Source organism: Nyctibius grandis, chromosome 2 (genome assembly GCF_013368605.1).
Source record: "Nyctibius grandis isolate bNycGra1 chromosome 2, bNycGra1.pri, whole genome shotgun sequence".
NCBI lineage: Eukaryota > Metazoa > Chordata > Aves > Nyctibiiformes > Nyctibiidae > Nyctibius > Nyctibius grandis.
The window spans coordinates 2,180,189-2,201,585 of NC_090659.1; the positions used below are offsets into that span (position 1 = coordinate 2,180,189).

Consider the following 21,397-nt stretch of genomic DNA (forward strand, 5'->3'; position numbering starts at 1 on the left):
CTGGGACTGTTGGCAGCTATTAAATCAGTTGTAAGTGTTACAGCTCTTAAGTTACACTATTCATCAAGAATAACAAGGCTAGTTGCTGCTAACCTATTTCAAGTATTTGCTGTACCCACATTTAACCCAGGGTTCACTGTAACTGAGAGAAGAAGTGGGAAAAGAGCAAAACATTCCTTAAGAGAGTCCTAATGTAGAAGCAAAGTTTTCCTTGTTAGGGAAGAGTTAGAAAGTGAACTATTGTTGTATCTGAAAGTGACTGGCTTCCCAGTCAGTGCAAATCAGTGTCCCTGTTCATAGTTGGAGCATCTGTCCCTGGACACAGCAGCTCATAAGCCCTGCTCCTAGTGGCACAGAGCAGCGGAGAAAATTGTGACGGACTGGAGTAAGCTACCTGCCCTTAACGTTGCTGGCCATGCGTTGTTCAGACAAGGACATTTTGTCAGTATTGAAGGCAGTCCAAAGAAGGTTCACTGCACAGTTAATTTGTAACATGGGAACAAGCCAAAACAAAGGGTTGTGTGTACCATTTTCTTGGCACCAGGTGGGGATGTGAGAGCCCTGAACATAGCAGCTTAATCAGCTGCTATGGCGTGCTGTTGGATCTGCCGTGCCAGGTTTATAACTGTGGAAAGCTGTCGTAGTCTCACTTCATGATGTCGGTACAGCGGACGACGGTATTGGTGACATTCATATTAGTGGAAGATCATTTCAGGTTTGTTATGCTATAATATGGCATTTCACTAATGCATTTTGACAGTACCTCCAAAATACTGTTATACTTGCCTATTGTAATCGCTTGTTCTATTCTTCTAATCTGACATATACAGCACAGGCAGCAAGAAAAGCAAGGAAAAAATGTTTAAAAGCTTTACTGACTTACATAGGCACCAAGGTTTATATTGGCTGCAGAGCATGTTTATGAATGTTTTTGCATTTATTGTTAAGAGGTTTCTATTATACTTCAACTAACTGGATTCTTCTGTGTGAAGCACAGAGCTGCTTATATAGGAGGAAAACTGCATATGGGATGCTTACAACTGATGTACATGCTTATTCTGTGGGTTTGATGGTGAAATGAGAATTCATGATCTGCTGAACCATGGCTTTGCAGAAAGGCACAGGTTAAGTAACCTCTTCTAGTAGTCCAGTGTTGTCCCAAGCTGAATACTTGAGCAGGCTCTGGATGAGCTACACCAGAGCAGCAGGTCACGTCGAGAGCTAGCTCTTGCCTGCGACGCACACAGCATCTCAGCATGGGGCTGGGAGCTCCAGCTGTGGCCAGGAAGTTTATGTATGATCTAAGCAATCTGCAAAGACTTTACCTCAGGTGTAGATTTCGATCCATCAGTCCTGAGTTCTCAGAAGTGCACATGGTTAGTAATGGGTGTGGGATGTGTAACCACTGACTGAGTCAGGGAGGAACCTTTTTCCTATTCTTCCCTCTGCGTCAGCTTGGGAGGACAGCAGGGATTCTTGGGATCTGATTTGTCTCTGGATTTTATAGCTTGTTTCTTGAAAAAAAATCCCTTTAAGTGTGCTGTGTACTTCGGATCTTTTCTGCAAAGCAAAATAATGGTATTACCTTCATTTTCTCTATCTCAGTGTGGTTCTGATTTAAGAATCAGGGTCTGGAAGGGGAGTTTGTTGTCCGATGCCCAGTGTTGTGTACTGTTGGATGTTCAATTGACAATTTTTTTCAGATGTAGTATTTAGTGACAAAAAGCTCACAATGTTGTGTATGCTGGAAACCAGTTCACAGAATCAGAATCACAGAATCAACCAGGTTGGAAGAGACCTCTGGGATCATCGAGTCCAACCATTGCCCTGACACCACCATGTCAACTAGACCATGGCACTAAGTGCCATGTCCAGTCTTTTTTTAAACATATCCAGAGATGATGACTCCACCACCTCCCTGGGCAGCCCGTTCCAATGTCTAATGACCCTTTCTGAAAAGAAATTCTTCCTAATGTCCAACCTGAACCTCCCCTAGCGAAGCTTGAGGCTGTGTCCTCTTGTCCTATCACTAGTTGCCTGGGAGAAGAGGCCAACTCCCACTTCACTACAACCTCCCTTCAGGTAGTTGTAGACTGCAATAAGGTCACCTCTGAGCCTCCTCTTCTCCAGGCTAAACAACCCCAGCTCCCTCAGCCGTTCCTCGTAGGTCAGACCCTCCAGACCCTTCCCCAGCTTGGTCGCCCTCCTCTGGACTCGCTCCAACACCTCAACATCTTTCTTGAAGTGCGGGGCCCAGAACTGGACACAGGATTCAAGGTGCAGCCTCACCAGTGCCGAGTAGAGAGGGACAATCACTTCCCCAGACCGGCTGGCTACACTATTCCTGATAGAGGCCAGGATGCCATTGGCCTTCTTGGCCACCTGGGCACGCTGCTGGCTCATGTTCAGCCGGCTGTCGATCAGCACCCCCAGGTCTCTTTCCGCCGGGCCGGAAAAGTTGTCCCAATCGAAGTCATATTAATAATCAGAAAATTACTTCTGTTATAACTTTATTTTTCAAGAACAGACTTTCTTTACTTGATTTTTTTCATTGGAGAAATTAGCTACTCTGTTTATGTTCAACAGCATAATCCTTGGTGGCGTTAAAATACGCTATATACCCCATGTTAAATGACGTTGAGGTCATCCATCCTTTACTATCTATTGCTATGGGTAGGACTGCTGAGGGTGTGTTCAGAAATGTGCTCCATGGTGGGGGATACTGTGGTCAGTGAGGCTCTGTGCCTTCGCAGCCTCCACCTGCTTTGTCTTGAACCTCTGCACGCCCCAGGCTTTGCAAGGAAATTGATGAGAATCAGGGCAGGGAAAGAGTTTCTTGCTGTATGGCATACAGGGTGGTGGAAGGAAAAAGAACAGAGGACTTAGATACTTCTCTTACAGCTTTGCCAAAAGCAATCTGAGGAAAATATTTTTCAGTTATCTGAACTGATTTGTTTGGTGGAGTCACCATCTCTGGATGTGTTTAAGAAAAGCCTGGACATGGCACTTAGTGCCATGGTCTAGTTGACAGGGTGGTGTCAGGGCAACGGTTGGACTCGATGATCCCAGAGGTCTCTCCCAACCTGGTTGATTCTGTGATTCTGTGATTCTGTTTAACTTGATTTTTCAGTTAGCAATAAAACAAACAAATATATTGTGGCCAGTCTCTTGGACACAACAAACATGATGTTTGGTTTTATGTGCTATTTTGTGCTATTTGGCCGTAAGTTGAGAGAGTGCAGAGTGCTTCCTTTTAGATGCTTTTTTTGTTCTTTAAAATCATATAAATAAATACAAATACTGAATATGTGACTCAGCCAAGAAAAACTTTTTCCTTGCCTTGAGATTTGCTCTAGTCTATAAGGCTGTAACTTGTTTTAATTTTTGCACATAATAGAAGATTTAAAAGGCTTTATTAAACGATAAAATATAGGCCTTTCACTACAGTTACAACCAGATGAAAATATGTCTGTGCTTGAATATATTGGATATTCTTCAGAGGACTGATTAAACTACTATTCTATTAATATGCAACAATTTCCTGGGTTTTATATACATCACTGTGATGGTATATCACTTATAATCTAGACAGCAGTGGACTGCCCTGAGTAAGTAAGATTCAATTTTGGTTCAATATCCTACCACATAATTTACTTCATTAAATTACTTAGAGGAGGTTCAGGTTGGACATTAGGAAGAATTTCTTCTCAGAAAGGGTCATTAGCCATTGGAAGGGGCTGCCCAGGGAGGTGGTGGAGTCACCATCTCTGGATGTGTTTAAGAAAAGACTGGACATGGCCCTTAGTGCCATGGTCTAGTTGACAGGGTGGTGTCAGGGAAATGGTTGGACTCGATGATCCCAGAGGGCTCTTCCAACCTGGTTGATTCTGTGATTCTGTGATTAACAAATGTGCCATCAGGTTTTATGACCTGATTTGGTCAGAAAAAGTAAAGTAGATCTTTTAGAAACAGAACTCTGATCAGAGTTTTGCTAAGCCAAGTAGCCAGCCACTGTTTGACTTCCCTATTTCCAAGATGAAGCACAAAAATTATTTCAACTCACCTGCACAGTGTGTGGCTCAAAACTCTTAGTCAACACCAAAGGATTCTAGGGGGAGCAGGTGGGAATATTCCTAGTAGGAAAAAAAACCCACCACAACCCTTCTTCTCCATCAGCTGGTACTGATAGATGTAGAATTTCGTATCTCGTGGTGGACTTGCCTAAATGCTTTCAACTTTTGAGGGGTTTATATGTTTTTTCAGCCTCTTTGGTTTCTGCTTTTGAATTGTTAAAGCAAGAAGTGGAAGAATGAAAATGAAAACAAAGATGCAGTTAAATCCTTTGTGGTTACAATATTCTTCCTTAAATCAGAAAATGGTATGGTGTCTATACAACAAAAGCTTTTGTATAAAACAATGCAGAGTCATTAAATATATTTTAAAGCTTTTCTTCCGTTCTTTTCCCCATAAAATGCAGCGATGTTGACTTGCTGCTAGTATTGAGCTTCAGTGGAATTGAAAACTCTTAGTTGAGCACGTGGCATTTTATACTAGCACACAGTGTCATTTGTTAGAGAAAATATATACAGAATGCAATACTGGAAACAGTTTTCTCTCCCTTCCAATGCATTTTCTGCATTGCAAAGTGAATGCTATTCGAGAATATTGTGTTCTTGTTGCTGTTACTGTCCGTAAAGCTTCCCCACTACAAGGAGAGATTTAATACTGTAGCAAATGTCCTGTAAAATGCAATACATCAGATTCTTTGTTTTCTAAACAGCTGAGATTCTACCCCCCTTGAATTCACACAGGTATCAGGCTAGTGAATAAAAATGCTGAACTGTGGGGTTTTTTTTTTAATTGACATTTAACTGGGTTTTTGTTCAGCAAATAATTGCTTACCCTGCAAAGCTAGACATTTTTAATACAGGCATAGAAAATGCATGTTCAGTAATTAAGAGTTCTCTTTTAAAAAGACAAAATACCAAGGAAGTCCAGATAAAAACTAAAGCGTACAATGTATAAATACTGCACTTGAGTGGTTATATAGTTTTGCAGAAGCCTTGGGCTTTTCCTTTCAGCTGTGAGAAGATGATTGTCAATGCACAGATGTCCCCAGAGGCTGTAGCTGTTTAATTTTCAGGCTTTCCACTGGAAGGATGAAAATACAGTCAGTGAAAAAGGCACATGAAGAAGAGAGGTTGTCAGGACGATGATGAAGCCGTAATGTTTTGGTCTTCTGGTTAAAGCCTTTCCTTAGTAATCACTGAAACCTCTTTTTGTGCCTCTTCCATATCCTATTAAACGTGGTAAAATATAGACCATAATCTGTTTATTTGCGTTTATATGTTTAATGGCTTTCCAATAATAAAATTATCCTTTTGTTTTTCCATTACCAGGGCTTTTGAATCTTTGTTCTTATGGAAATATCTAACAATTTTAGCAATACTGACTGCATTGAGGAATTTGAAGGCTGGTAATCATGAGTTAAGTCTACAATAGCAATTTGTGTGGACAAGTAGGAGTAGATCAGTAGCATTAAGCAGTTGGTATGAAGGACTCTGTGCCAATACCATAACCATTTACTCCAGAATATCTCTAGTCAGGTCCGGTAGACTCCCTGTAGCAGGGAATGCATCGTCCAGTGTACCTGTTCGTGTGCTCTGAAGACACTTTACATTGTGAACCAGATCATGGCAAGAAAGGAGAACTGGGATTTTGCTTTAAAAGTGCTCTCCGGGTCTCAGCTAAAACACTTAGGTAGATGCACCAATTAAGTGGCATTAACAACATCATTAGTAAAGCAAGGGCTGTTTCTTGTACGCTGTTACAAATCACAACTGTGTTCTGATACACTAAATTACATCCCAGAATTATGTCATCAAGTAATGACAGCGGCTTAAACCACAGGAATTTTTTCATGAAGGCTTAAGCACCTGCCATTGCAGCACCATTTCTCTTCTTAAGGGCTTCCCTTTCCCAGCACCACCTCTCAGGGACTTCAAGCAGCAATATGTCAATGATCGGCAGTGAAACCAGCAGTAAGGGATTCAGTAGCCCTCATCAAATGAGGCATAGCCACACAATTTTAGTTTTTCATCTCCTGTTAATCTGAGTACTTAAAAATACCAACTTTTTTTTTGGTAAGGGAGGACAGTATAGCATCTCCAGTGCTTGCTTCCTAAACCTTAAGGCTTATATGCATCTAGCCGTGTCTTGCCTCCAGTAGTTGAATTCAGAAATATCTTAAAATTGGGGAAATGGTGCATTCCTCTGCAAATTAGAGATAAACTGAAAGAACTAACTTTGAGGTGTGAGAAAGTGAGAGTTCATGAAAAATGAATGTATAGATATTCTAGCCACTGGCCATTAATTGAGCCTTTTTTTTTTTTTTTACCAGCAGCTGGAATATTTCAGTATTATAAAAATTGATTGTCTTTTTTATGTCAGCGGGCTGCTTGTGACAGGTACTGGATTAACAGCTCCAGAAACCAAAGTCTTCTCTTTTTATCAACAAAGCAGGTTCAGGAAGGGCGTAAGGAACATAAGCTTCCTCCACACTGCTCAATCAATATGCCTCAACCTTGACCCGAAATAATATCTCTAAGGGGAAAGGCATTTGTTAAATTTCTTTTCCAATTAATTTGACAGCTCTGCTGAGACTCCTAACAGAAGTACTAATTCATGCTAATTGCAGTAGTGGACCTGTGTCATTGGGGAGCTGGGCTGAGCACTTCGTAACATCACACAACCCACGAGCAAGCATTTTGATTAGGAGGTGTCTCTGGAAGAAAGAACATTGGGTTTGGAGCCTCTTCTGCATTAATTTTTTCACCTGCAGAATGAGGACGGCAACATTCTCCTGTATGCGTTAACAAGGGTGGAAAGCTGCAAAAGACCATTCAGCCTCAGTAAACGCAAAATCATCTTCCCTCCCTCCCAGAGAGAAAATACAGATTTTTTTTTTATGTCTGAATTAATTGTTTTGGCTTGGGATATGTGCATTGACACAGACAACTGGGTGACGTAAGCCTGGTCAATGGATTGCTGGAAATAAAAAAGCAAAGCAAAGCCCCAAATGTGTTAATAACATAGAGTAAGAGATAAAATGTAGTCCAATATATAAATCAATCAGTTTCATCAGAAGTGTTACGAAGGCAATAAGAGCATTTTCCGCCTAAGAAATGACACTGCAGAACTAGAGTATAATCAAAGGCATAGAAGTTATTCCTATAAAAGCTGATTGAAAAGTTTGTGATTGTTCATCACAGACAAGATAAGTTCATGATAGATCATTGAAAGGTAAGGAATAGCTTAGAGAGGATACATCAGGAGCAGCTCTTCTCTCTGTCTCATAATAAAAACCAAGGATACGTTGACTTGGCTAAAAGGCTACCGAATCTGAAGGTAAACTGAAGGAAAGATGTATTTTTTCACTTCACATTGACCACCTAGACTGGTGAGGAATGTCAGAGAATTCATTGAGACCAATAGTTAGCAAAAAAACATTGGATATTCTACATGAAGGGCAGTACAATGGAGGATTATCGTAATTAATCTTTGCTAAAAAATAAATTAGCAGATATATCGAACTTTGGGTTTCCAAGTCTTTGCTGGGTCTTTGAAATAATATCTAGGTTGTAGGGATGAGGGTGGAATAATGAGGGATGGCAAATGATCATCCCCTATTGGCCCTTCTTTTGCACTTTCATATGGTGCTACCATTAGATGCAAGATAGGCACAGGGTAAGTGCTAGGGCTAGATGTGATCTGTGTGGTAATTCATTTGTTCCTCTTTATTTATATTACCTTTCATATATTTAACCTGTTAATCTGGCCTAGTTCAGGCACAGGAAAATTATATAAACATCCCCAAGTTATGAAAGTTGTGTTTTACTTATTAGCAAAATCTAGCCTGGGAAGATTACCAGGCACTATCTTGATTTTTCCACTGAGCTAGAAAGGAAACATCTTCCCAAGAGCTCGTGTCCTGTGGGACAGGGGCTGCCATGTCTACCAGGTCTGTTTGGTTTGCTTTGAGGGGTGGGATGGTTGGTTGTTTGTGTTTGTGTTCTTGATTTTTTTAAAGTTCTGACACAGAGAGGGGAGGTTGAGGAAAGACTAAAGCAGAGCGGTACCACGGTTATCCCTTTGTGGCACTCTCGGCCTGATGTTAGAAAACATTTATTGTTTGAAGCTGTTGGGATCCTGTGTCTAGTTTGCTTTTGAAGAGTCCACAGTGTAATTTTAGTTCAAGGAAAAAAGTCTCTCTTTACATTTTATCCTTGCCAAATGGTCATTTAAAACTTCCAGATTCCTTGTGTGTGTGTTTGCACAACTTTGTTTTTCCTGTTCAAGTTGATGCTGATGGTTGTTTTTCTGGTATTTCTTTAATTTAGATTTTTTTTTTTTACAATGCTTCTTGAATTAGGAAGTTATTTTTCATCTCTGTGTGGATTAAATTAAGTTTTAAAAATCAGAACATGGCATTTCTTTGTTTGACAAAATGATAGCTTAATATATATCAGTGTGTCCAGGCTCTGCTTCAGGAAAGCATCTTGTTTAGGGAAAGTGAGAGTGCTTATAAACATGGGTTTATTAAATTCCCCATTTAAATACTTGCGTGAGTCACTAAGTATGGGTGGAATTAAGGTAGAACTTTGTTTATTTTGCTTTAATTCTTAATCAAGGCTGTGGTTCTCAATGTTTTCCTATTAGTGAAAGATTTATTTCCCCTAAAACTGCCTACAAAGAAGCTGAAATGCCTTATGCATTTTGAAGCAAGATATTTGTGTACCCACAAGCGAGAACATCTTTGCTGTCATGCTGTGTTTTAGACCTGCTATCTTTGACATTGCACTTTCAACGATATTGCTGGTAGCAATCACAGCTGTAATGCACTTCATAAAAAGAGATGGAGAAGCCTGCAAGGCATAACGTGGAGCTATTACAGGCTGCAGTTGAAAGGTGCAGTGTTATTCCCTCAGGATAAAGCTATCTCTTATGTACATATAATTAATATGTCTGCCAGTAACAGTTATTAAACAAAGAGCAGGAATTGTTTCTGCTGAATGACTTGACCTGGGAGTAAAGCCAATTTAAAAAGCATCTGATTAAAATATGTTAAGGTCACAGATCACTATAAAATATGAAGTGGGGACGAAAAAGCAGAAATTTACTCATGAGTGAGATTAAATCCTACTGAATATGTTTTTTGTGTGAGCAGCAGCTTTCAGGTGTAAAAAATGAAAAGTGCTCATTCTGAAGAGTATTTTTCTAGAGGTATTTCGGTGTCACTTCCCCCATGCGTACGGCACAGTCCATCCTGCTGGTACAAAGACTGGAGGGGTAGGAGAGGGGTTGGAGAGAAGAGAGGTCGTTTCCTGAGCCCTCGGATTATTGGGCTCTTACTGTTGGAGGAGGCCTAGTGATAGGAGAGAAATTGCATCAGTTTTTGTTCATTGTTGATTCCTTTAGCAGCGGACAGCTGCAGTAGTTCTTCAAAGCTGTCAGCAGCTTTGGCTGTGATTGCTGTCTTTTCCAGCCTAGAGATGCAAAAGTACACGGTGCATGTTTCCTTATGCAGTAGTTTCCCCACCAAAGATAAGTTATAGTAATAAACAGTTGCATTTTCCAGCGCTGTTGCACAGCTAATAATGAAAGGAGTGGTGGGAATTCACTTCAGTATTTAAAATGCAACTTTTAGTTTTATGCCTGTGTTTTTGGAGTAAAACATACGTCTCATGCACAGAAAAGACAATGCAAGATTTTATTGGTTTGCATATAATGCTTAGCAAAAATGGCTGGGTTGCTTCTGCTGCTGATCCCAGCACTACCTATTTTGTAATTATTTCAGGTATTATGTATAGTGTGATGAAGACTACAGGGAAGACAATGTAAGAATAAAAAGAATACTAAGAGTAATTGTAAGTTTTTATTTCTCCAACAAACGAAATAGACTCTTAAGGGCAGTGAGAGAAAGCCAATGTCCTTACCTCTTCCTGGGGATATTCTTGCCTTGGTGGTCATGGAGTCCATGCCCACCACAGCTTTTAGCCCTCACTGAAGTCTTTCTCAATCTTATTTCCCACAATCTTACGGCCACAGCCAGCAAAGAGAAAGCGTGCTCTGCCTGGGCAGTAGCCTTTAGTGGGGATCCCCACCTGCTGACAACCATTAGGGCTGCACCTGCCTCTTCCTCCTCTTCCTCCTCCTTAGCAGCTACAGGGAGTTGTCAAAGTGTATTGGTGACATTCAGCCCTGTACCTCTATTTCTGCTGTAAGGAGTAGCACTTTGAGACCTGCTCCCTTAAGTAGGATCTTACTGTTTATTCAGATCTCGTGACAAAAAGTGTGCCTTAAGTTCAATGGAAATAAGAATTGAAAATACTTCTAAAAATGTGATTTGTAGAAGCCTGTTTGGGCTTGGTGGGTATACAAGAAGGTACGTAGAGGCCCAGGAGAGAGTGAGGGTGTATACATATGTAATGCCGTAGCTTATGTGGCTTTTCATACACTAATGGACAGTGAGAGCTGCTGGTTTCCCTACTCTGAGGGATTTTGCCAGAAACCTACATTATAAAGCATGTTTCCTGCCAAGCAGGTGCCATAGTGAGCAAGGGAGGAAAAAAATGGGACATTTTCATTGTTGTGAATGACAAACTGAGGACAGGATGACTCAGGGCAGAATACTACCTTCATTTCATACACTTCAGAACTACAGCATATCTGTATAGTGTTATTTTTAATATAGCAAGAGTAACATGTATGGCTGGATATAATTTGTGATGGAAGTGTGAGATGAACAGTTTTGAAATCTTCATTTAAAGTTAATCACGATTTTCACCTTTTTGTTGTTTCTCAAAGATATAAAAAAGCACAAGAAGGGAAAGAAGTTACTCACCCAAGGAAAATAAAATGGTTTTGAGGGTATTCTAAGGTTAATCTATGCTGCTTGTCATGACATTCGTTTTCAAAAGCTGACAGCTGTGTTACATCTCATTTTGCACATGTGCGTGTGCGTTTGGGTGGGTGAAAGTGAAATTCTGTTACTTGGTGGTAAACGTAGTGCCGTTGGCATCTCCAGAGCATGACCATAATAGTAGTGAGAAGAAAGAGCTGTGTAAATGCTTTTAAAAGGGACTTGAGAACATTGCGAAGACGCAAGACTTTACATAGGCATCGAGGTGAGCCAGTCTGCAGCATTCACTTCCCAGCACACCTGCACAGCCAAAGGTCATGCCTGTGGCTTCAGGTCCAACTGCTCCTCATTGGCATGCTGTTTCCACAGGTGACAGTGGGATGGTTTGCAAAGCCCCTCTGACATGGACCACATGCATGGGGGATGCTTCCCTGTCCTCTCTGCAGGGGACAGGAGGCTTGTCCCAGGGTTGCTGTCATCCACCTTGCTAACACGCGTGATGGGGAAATGTTAAGGTATCTGTGAGCTGTACACGTTTATGTCTGAATCCCTGCTTTTCTAAATGCTGTAGTTTAATGCCACAGTGGCATTTCACCCCCAGGCTGTTTTATTGAAGAGCAGAGGAACAACAGAAGGAAACGCTCAATCACTTGGTGGATGCTGCCTGTTGCACACCCAGTTTCATGGCTGCGTATACCTGCTTCCAGTTCATTGCAATGCTTGAGCCTCGAAGCATCGCACCTCTACCCAGAGCACAAAAAGCAGAGTTCCTGTAGGATCAGGGAGTGCAGCTTGTTTTGCAAATAAAGAATTGCTTTGACCTTGTGCAGAGAAACAGACCCTGTCAGGCCTGGAGTACTGGGGCTGGGAAGTCATCTGCTCAGGCAGTGCAGGCTCAGGTCGTTAGTTGGTATTTACGGCTGGGAATTGGTGATATGGCTCTGTGTATAGGGGGCTGCAGGGCCTGAATACTAAAATGCTCCTATTTACTAACAAACAGCTTTATATTTTAATTTAAAATTAATTCAAATTGAAATAAATCATTTAACCCTTAATTAGGACCATGTTTTCATCACAAACAGATTAGTCAAACAGAGTCAAAATTTACTTTGCTGTTGAAGACAGTCACATTTCTTTTAGTGGTAACTACCATAGATTGCTACATGCATTTGTTTTTCTTTCACTGAGATAATTTTCCCTGCTCTCTATCTCTGAGACAGACTCATCAGTTATAGCTTAAAGAAATTCATTTTCATACAGTAATGAGGACAACTGCAGTCCCGAAACTCTTACCAGTAGGTGACTTCAATAAAGTCAGTGTGGCTTGCACTCAAATAAAAGAGATTGAAATCAAACTGCATACAGTTTTAAAACAATATTGCAGGTTAGAATTATCATCACAGGAGTCACCAAGGTCGACAGGTACTGGGCATCTGACTTGAGGAGATCTTCTTAAAAAGCAAACCCAGGCAGCCTTGCTGTACAGTTTGTATCATGTATGTGGAAACTCTCAAGGTTCCCTTTACTCACTTTTAGTGTGCCGAGAGGTTTTTCTTCCCAGCCCATTGCATCTACTTCCTCTTGCATCATTCCCGCTTGTGAAGGAAGGGAAAATTTCTTAGCTTCTAGAAGAAAATGTTGAAAAACACCAAGTGCTGTCACAGCTGCTTCCCACGCTGAAATTACAGATTCTGTGAAGACTTCCTATGCTAGTCCTTTTATTTTTGAAACCAAAGCCATGGTATTCACCTCAAAAAGCCAAACGTTCTTCCGTCAGTTCATGTAATCCAATTTTTCTGACATAAAAAAATAATGTCTTTTGAAGTAAAGGCTTCATTTTTTTCTCTTACATATCAGAATTAAAAAATTACTAGGAAAAGAATAATAATAGTAAGTACGTTGACAACACTTTCTATTGCCATCCTCCTTTCCAAGCTTCAATTTCAAGTATAATTGCATTTTTTTTTCTGCTTTGGGCTGCAGTTGTGCATAATCTTAAATTGGTCTGACCATAACAGTAGAGGCGTGAGACAATGAAGTCCCTGTTCCTGTGGGAAAGAAAAAGCCTGGTCTTGTGGTACCAGGGTGCTTCCTGCATGCTCCTCTTTCTGCTTCTGTTCTTCTCTGGCCCCACACCACCACCACCTTTTCTTAAATGAGTTCTACAAGTTTTCACCTGAGGGATGAAAGAGGCATTTATTAACGGAACAGTTTGATTCCTTCCTTTCTTTTCCTTACCCCACAAAATCTGTCCACTTCTTACACAACCTTGTTTACTTATGTTAAATTCATTGCTGTATTAAAATGTTGGTGGTAGGTGCTTTAAAAGTGTCCCAAATAAACAGTCTTCTATAGTTCCGTCATGTAAATGGATGCTTATGTGTTACAATGGTAAAATAAATTATACTTAATAAGCTGTGGAAATTGTGTCTTGTAGGAAGACCAATGATATGACAAAGGTTCAGTTTAGGCTAGTAGTGTTTTTCCAATCTTTACATTAAAGTAGTATATAAAATTATTTTAAAAATTTAAAAATTGTACTGTATGTATTCATAAATACATCTTTGTATTCTGTATGCATGCCCATAAATATAAAAATGTCCCTTCAAGCTGAGTAGATATGATTAAGAAAAAACATCTGAGTTCAATACCTGGCAGTGAGTTTCCACGGGAAGTTTTGGTGAAAGTGCTGGACAGATGTAGTTGGATGTTTGTTTCTTTATGTGTTTGTTTAGTTACTAGGGCTGGTAAGAGCGGGATTGGCATATGTTCTTTTCTGCCTGGCTCGTTGTCTTACGGCCAGGAACAGCTGTGCTGTGCCGAGAGACAGTAAAATTATTTGAAGCTCCTTTGTCAGCGGGAGGGAGACCAAAGAGGCTCGCTCTGGGTACAGTATTTGGGAGGGAACGAGATTTGTTTTAAAAGGCTGCTACAGTAACAACAACAAAACAAAAAAAGCCAACTGTTTCCTGCTGTATTTTCTCCTAGTGGAGGTGTTCAAGAGGGGCTGAGGTTTCCTTTATTTCCTCAAGTTAAACAGAAATCCCCAAACACCTTTACAGCCTTCAAGGAGATGGAAACACAAGAAACGCCAGCTGAAGGAGGACAGGCTGTGCCAGATGGGGCGGGTTGGCGTTAGGCTCTGGGGGCTTCTCCACAAAGTCATTTTTAGCAGTTCTGCTTTCACGGGTTGCTCAGTGGGCCCACACCTCGGAGGCTCAGACTTGGGATTATTTCCTCAGGGCTTGCAGGAGAGAACTTGGAGCAGGAGGTGTCTTTCCCAGCTGTCTTGCTAGTGTGGAAGTCGGAGGTAGCAGCTGCAGCCAGGCACCTCGAGTTGCGAGGGCTGTGAAGTGCTGAAGAGCTGCTGAGTGTACTGCTTCCTTGTGAAACATTTCGTGCTTCTCACACGGTGTTCACTGCAGTGTGAGGAGGGTTTCCTTTATCAAGATGTTTCAGAGTCGGATATACTACTGTACAGGGGTTTGTTTTCTCTCTGCTTGCCAGTGCGTTTCACTCAGGTGTTTGGCACCAGGAACTAATCAACAAATTTGCCTAAGCCAGATATTCAGTTAGGGTTTGCTTATGGAGGATAACGTGGAAGCTGAACATCCAGTTGAAATTTACAGCTTCCGTCTCTCCCTCATCACTTAGAGAGATGTTGGGATCACAGAATCACAGAATGTTAGGGATTGGAAGGGACCTCGAAAGATCATCTAGTCCAATCCCCCTGCCGGAGCAGGATTACCTGGATCATGTCACACAGGAACGCGTCCAGGTGGGTTTTGAATGCCTCCAGAGAAGGAGACTCCACAACCTCTCTGGGCAACCTGTTCCAGTGTTCAGTTACCCTCACTGTAAAGAAGTTTTTCCTTATATTTATGTGGAACCTTCTGTGTTCCAGCTTGCACCCATTGCCCCTTGTCCTCTCAATGGATGTCACTGAGAAGAGCCTGGCTCCATCCTCATGACACTTGCCCTTTACATATTTATAAACATTAATGAGGTCACCCCTCAGTCTCCTCTTCTCCAAGCTAAACAGACCCAGCTCCCTCAGCCTCTCCTCATAAGGGAGATGTTCCACTCCCTTAATCATCTTCGTGGCTCTGCGCTGGACTCTCTCTAGCAGTTCCCTGTCCTTCTTGAACTGAGGGGCCCAGAACGGGATACAATATTCCAGGTGTGACCTCACCAGGGCAGAGTAGAGCGGGAGGAGAACCTCTCTTGACCTGCTAACCACACCCCTTCTAATACACCCCAGGATGCCATTGGCCTTCTTGGCCACAAGGGCACACTGCTGGCTCATGGTCATCCTGCTGTCCACTAGGACCCCCAGGTCCCTTTCCCCTCCGCTGCTCTCCAACAGGTCTGTCCCCAACTTGTACTCTTACATGGGGTTGTTCTTGCCCAGATGCAGGACTCTACACTTGCCCTTGTTATATTTCATTAAGTTTCTCCCCGCCCAACTCTCCAGCCTGTCCAGGTCTCTCTGAATGGCAGCACAGCCTTCTGGTGTGTCAGCCACTCCTCCCAGTTTGGTGTCATCAGCGAACTTGCTGACAGTGCACTCTATTCCCTCATCCAAGTCATTAATGAATATATTGAATAGTACTGGTCCCAGTACCAACCCTTGAGGGACTCCGCTAGACACAGGCCTCCAACTGGACTCTGTCCCATTGACCACCACTCTCTGGCTTCTTTCCTTCAGCCAGTTCACAATCCACCTCACTACCCGATCATCCAGACCACACTTCCTCAGTTTAGCTGCAAGGATGCTGTGGGAGACCGTGTCAAACGCTTTACTGAAATCGAGATAGACCACAGCCACAGCTTTACCATCATCTATCCACCGGGTTATGTCCTCATAAAAGGCGTATCAAGTTGGTTAAGCATGACTTCCCGTTGGTGAAGCCATGCTGAGTGCCCCTAATGATCCTCCTATCCTTGATGTGCCTAGAGACAGCACCAAGGACAAGTTGTTCCATTACCTTTCCAGGGATGGAGGTGAGGCTGACCGGTCTATAGTTACCCGGGTCCTCCTTCTTGCCCTTTTTGAAGACTGGAGTGACATTCGCTTTCCTTCAGTCCTCAAGCACCTCTCCCGTTGCCCACGACTTAGCAAAGATGATGGAGAGTGGCCTAGCAATGACTTCCACCAGCTCCCTCAGCACCCACGGGTGCATCCCATCAGGGCCCATGGATTTATGGATGTTCAGATTGCTTAATTGGTCCGTGACCCAGCCTTCATCAACCAAGACAGACTCCTCCTCTATCCTGACTTCCACTGGGGCCTCAGGGGTCCGGGACTCCTCAGGACAGCCTCTAGCAGTATAGACAGAGGCAAAGAAGGCATTCAGTAACTCTGCCGCCTTTTTATCCTCTGTCTCAAGGGCCCCCACCTCATTCATCAGTGGGCCTACATTGCCTCTAGTGTTGGCTTTACCTGCAATGTATTTGAAGAAGCCCTTTCTGTTGTCCTTGACCTCTCTTGCAAGGTTTAATTCCAAGGAGGCCTTAGCTTTCCTAGTTGCCTCCCTACATCCTCTGACAACACACTTATATTCCTCCCAAGTGGCCAGCCCCTCCTTCCATGATCTGTACACCCTCTTCTTCCACTTGAGTTTGCCCAGCAGTTCCCTGTTTAACCATGCAGGTCTCCTGGTACCCTTCCTTGACTTCCTACCTGCTGGGATGCTCTGATCTTGAGCTCGGAAGAAGCAGTCCTTGAATGCTAACCAACTATCTTGGGCCCCCTTACCTTCTAGTACCCTGTCCCATGGGATTTCCCCTAGCAATTGCTTGAAAAGGCCAAAGTTGGCCCTCCTGAAGTTCAGGGTTGTGATTCTGCTAGCTATTCTGTTCCTGCCACATGAGATCCTGAACTCTACCATCTCTTTATTCTGACTTTTTTCCCACCTCAGGCTGCCCATACACTTTTCTGTGGATGTGCTCCCTTCTGTTACATTGTCTGTGTGTGTTAGGTTGTTGTACATATGAGTACAGACCTGTGGGTGACCAGTGTCAGCTGGAATGATTTTACTTGGTAAATTCCATTTGGAGAAGGACACGTGTCTTGGAGGGAAGCAGCAGCTGAATAGTAGTCTGCTGATTTTTATCTGGTTTTGGTCTCTTTTTTTTTTTATTATTATTTTCAGATGGTGAGATCATCTTAGTGGAAAGAAGTCAACATTGTTATTTCGCTGCATGGGTTTTTCATGAAAAGTTATTTGCTTAATTGTTCATTTCTGTAACTTATTTCAAAGTCCTTTTTTTTCTGATGCAAATATGGCCCTGAATCAGTCTGAAATGCAACAGGAGCCAAAACAGATGGAGTGTGCCAATGTTAATGAAACACCACTGCGCAGAATTTGTCAGAAGCAGCTTTTGTGGGTGGAGGCACCATCCCTGGAGGACAACCATGCAAGTTCCTGATACTTGCTCAGCATCAGAAGCAGCTCACTGAGCCTGATGCATGGTCCTTCAGAAATGGAACATATCTTTCACTGTTGAGGTTGTTTTCTTGCTTAGTCATGCTGAACTGAACAGACATGGGTTGCAATTAGTGTGCCCTTGTAAGCAAACCTTGGCAGCAGAGAGAGGGTGAAGTTAGCTGCCTATGCAGGATAGGGCCAAAGTTTTGGTAAATTAACCAGAGAAGAAAAATAAGTGAAGTTCTTAAAATGCAACATAGAAAATGTTTCTTCTTAGTGGTGCAATACACTGATTTGTTTTCCAGGCAAAATTAAATGCAAATCCAAGTTGATGCATGAAGAGCTTCATTCTACCAAGAGGTTTTACTTCCATCAGCTTTCTCATTATGAGAAAAATCCCTATTTTTAGACCATAAATGTCTGCAAAATGTGATCTACATATGGATAAGTCCCAGGGCAGTAACAAAGTCGCATGTTAAAATTGAGGACATGTCCATGTAATTTAAAACTATACTCCTGTTATTTTGCAGCTTGTCGACCTGGGTTCTACAAAGCCTCTGCCGGCAACGTGAAGTGTGCCAAATGCCCACCTCACAGCTCTACCTACGAAGATGCGTCTCTGAACTGCAGGTGTGAAAAGAATTACTTTCGCTCTGAGAAAGACCCTCCATCCATGGCTTGCACCAGTGAGTAGCATCATTATGCTCCGGGCTGTCATTCTTTGCTCCTCCATCTGTATCTCAGCAGCTTGCTTGCTTTCTCTCATGTCCCATTGCAATCAGCCATCCACTGCCTCCCATGTCTTCTTACATGTTGGACAGGCTACCAAACACTGGTGGGCTGGTTTTATGTCTTTCTATTTTCAATTTCTTCTTCTTGTTCTCTGTCAGACTTGAGAAGGAGAGCTAGGATTTTTAAATTGCTACCAATATATTCAACCCTTCATCCTGAACTGCACCCTAAGGGTACTGTCTGTCTATATGAAAACATGATTCTTGATAGTCTAGGTCTGTAGTCCAGTGAACTATATGAGAAGTCTCTTAAAGACATCTCTGGATGTGTTTAAGAAAAGCCTGGACATGGCACTTAGTGCCATGGTCTAGTTGACAGGGTGGTGTCAGGGCAACGGGTGGACTCGATGATCCCAGAGGGCTCTTCCAACCTGGTTGATTCTGTGATTCTACAGGAAATAACTAGAAGAGTTTGATTATTTATGGATTTGACTTTTGTATTTTTGCACCCTTGTTACTTCCACCTTAGAGCACTATAGAAAATGTCATCCCTCTGCCTTCATGTTTCCTTTTATAGGACCACCATCTGCTCCAAGAAACGTCATCTCTAACATCAACGAGACATCTGTTATCCTGGACTGGAGCTGGCCTCTTGACACTGGGGGTCGGAAAGATGTCACTTTCAACATCATTTGCAAAAAATGTGGAGGAAACATCAAGATGTGTGAGCCGTGTAGTGACAATGTGCGATTCTTACCCTGTCAGACTGGACTCACCAACACTACAGTGACAGTAGTGGACCTTTTGGCACATACCAATTACACTTTTGAGATAGATGCAGTCAACGGGGTATCTGACTTGAGTACACTTTCCAGACAATTTGCTGCTGTCAGCATCACGACGAATCAAGCTGGTGAGTCTCTTTCTGATTACCTTTTCTTTGTTCAAAACTGCTGAGATGTAGGTACCTTTGTTTTCTTTCCCTGTTTTACAGGAGTTACTTTGATCGCTCGTGTGCTAGGGTAACTTAATTGACTTGAATATACTAATAAAAGTAAAAGCAGAAACAAACCCAGTGTGTGTTGCTGTCAAAGGACCTGGCAGCATGACTGTTATGATTAACTCCCAGTTCCCAGTTAATAGTCTCTAATAGCAGACTCACATGATCCCTTAGCCAGAATGTGTTTTATTAGTAAAACCAGATTTTAATAAAACACTCATTTCAATAATCTCCAACATAAATTACTGTAGTAATCTTAGTGATTAATTTTGATTAAATAGAAGTGAAAAAATGCTTTGATGTTAGACACATAAAAAGCTAACATTAAATTAGAGAGGTTTAGAACACTGCTCTTTTTTTTTTTTTTCCTCCTTTACAAGTTGTCTCACCAACTCTGAATTATTGCCAACATGATGGGGGTGTGGAGCTGGATACTGAATTAGGTCCTGGTGTCGTAGTTGATAGTGTACGAAGAGCCTGCTCTCCTCCTTCTGTGGAGACTTATTAAAGTCATTGAGGCCCTGCATGAGCACAGCAGTATGCCCTGACTGTTGGATCAGAGCTTTTGTCACTGCTGCGCTAGCCTACCATTTGCTTCTCGTTTGACAAGGTTCCATTTATCTGAAAGATGTGAAGAATCTAGACTCTTCTCTAGCATTTGTTTAGGTACCATTTTTTTATGAGCACTGTTTGCCAGTGAAGAGAAAGGCTGGATCCTGAAATTTCTGTAGTTCTGCTCCATGCGGTTCACCATCAGGAAGCTTTGTACTGAAAGCACACGTGTGTGCACTAAGTCTTCTCCCACCTCCTCCCATCCCACATCCTGTCCTCAAAATACCTACGTTTCTGTCTTCCTCAAAGTACAAACCAAGTTAACACTGTTCTAAGCAGACGTTCTCCTAGCGAGCTACGTTATTGCAGTGTTTCTCACTATAGAGGACGTATGTCTTCTCCTCAGATCACAGATCAGCTTTCAGTTCTCATAAAATTGTGAGACCAGACTGTTGCCTGACAGCAGTCAGTACATTTCCAAATGCTCTGGAGGACTGTGTAACTATGCAGCAGGCAGACAGAGGTGAATCTACCCAATTGAAACACCTTCTCATGATCTCTTTCTCATCTAAGCATTGACTTCAGCTCTGAAACTTGCATTTTATGTCCATTCCAAACAATTTGCTACTGTTGTAATTACATTTGATCATGCCGACTGGTTTACTGTATTAGAATTCCTCTTGAAGTTCTGCAAGTTGCTAAAATTAGACCTTAAATATGTATGTAAGTCATCTTTTAAAGCATAATTACAAAAATGCAATTTCTCTTGCATCCCCTTCCTGGTTAGGTCACAAAAGGGACACACCAGAAGCATATTTTTAGTTAATGTCATACTTAAACACCTGGGCGGGGGCAGGGAGGAAGTCCTTTATAATGTTATAATTGTAATTAAAGGTTTAACTGGCAGGCATTTCGAAAAAAAGGAATTAAAGCACACTTGAGCTGGATCTGGAAAAGACCAAAAGACTCCAAAAACCAGTCGTGACTCTAGGGCTGTTATTTGTGCTGACTTTAAGTGCATTCCTTCAAGGACAGAGGTATCCAGCAGTTGGATAAAGCTTTGGTTAAATGACTAAACTCTGCTGGACTCAAGGAAGTAGGGGAGGCGTATTGCTTTAGGAGGTTGTTCTGTGGATGGGGTATCACGTGGGGTGATATGGTTCAGTACGTCCAGATGGATCCTGGGGACAGAGCCCCTGGCAAACCCGTAGAAGGAATGATGTCAGTCAGTAGGCTGCGAGTTTTGGAGAGGGGATTGAAGTGTAGAAGGTCCCTGCAACCTGGATCTCCTCAGTCTTTCCTGAATCCAGGCTTTTTCACTTCTGCCAACCTTGATTTGAGAGCCCTGTTCCCTTGCAATGAGTATCATGAAGTTGCAGTTTTAATCCTGGATTTTCAGTATCCACGTGCTTCTTTCAGGCACTGTCAGGGCCCATCCCAGCTTAGTGAAAGCTGTTGTGCAGAATGTTTCTCACCCACCCAAAACGCTCGTTTTCAAGTAGGTGGGTTTCCAAGAGCCTGAGGCAGAACTGCAGAATGTTTTATATTTTCTAATGACAAAAGTGTGATGTTTGTGACCGTTCTCTTGGTGGTAAAAGTCAGGCATTGTACATCTTTATTTCAGATTAACTCAGTTCAAGAGAGGCATTGGTTGGTGTTCTGTTTGCTGGGTCTCTGAGCTCCAAAGACCTGCTGAAAACTGAACAAACATTTCATTCCATGTTCCTCACTGTACACATGAGCATTGGTGGAGTCACCATCT

General features: G+C 42.2%; 1 protein-coding gene across 1 annotated transcript in view; it reads left to right on the forward strand.

Annotated features, from left to right (window-relative positions):
• EPHA3 (EPH receptor A3) overlaps positions 1-21,397 on the forward strand; it is a 229,351-nt gene that overhangs the window by 132,952 nt on the left and 75,002 nt on the right. The window contains exons 3-4 of the mRNA XM_068425163.1: positions 17,883-18,038; positions 18,661-18,996. Coding sequence (XP_068281264.1) covers positions 17,883-18,038; positions 18,661-18,996 — 492 coding nt within the window. The remainder of the gene's footprint in view (positions 1-17,882; positions 18,039-18,660; positions 18,997-21,397) is intronic.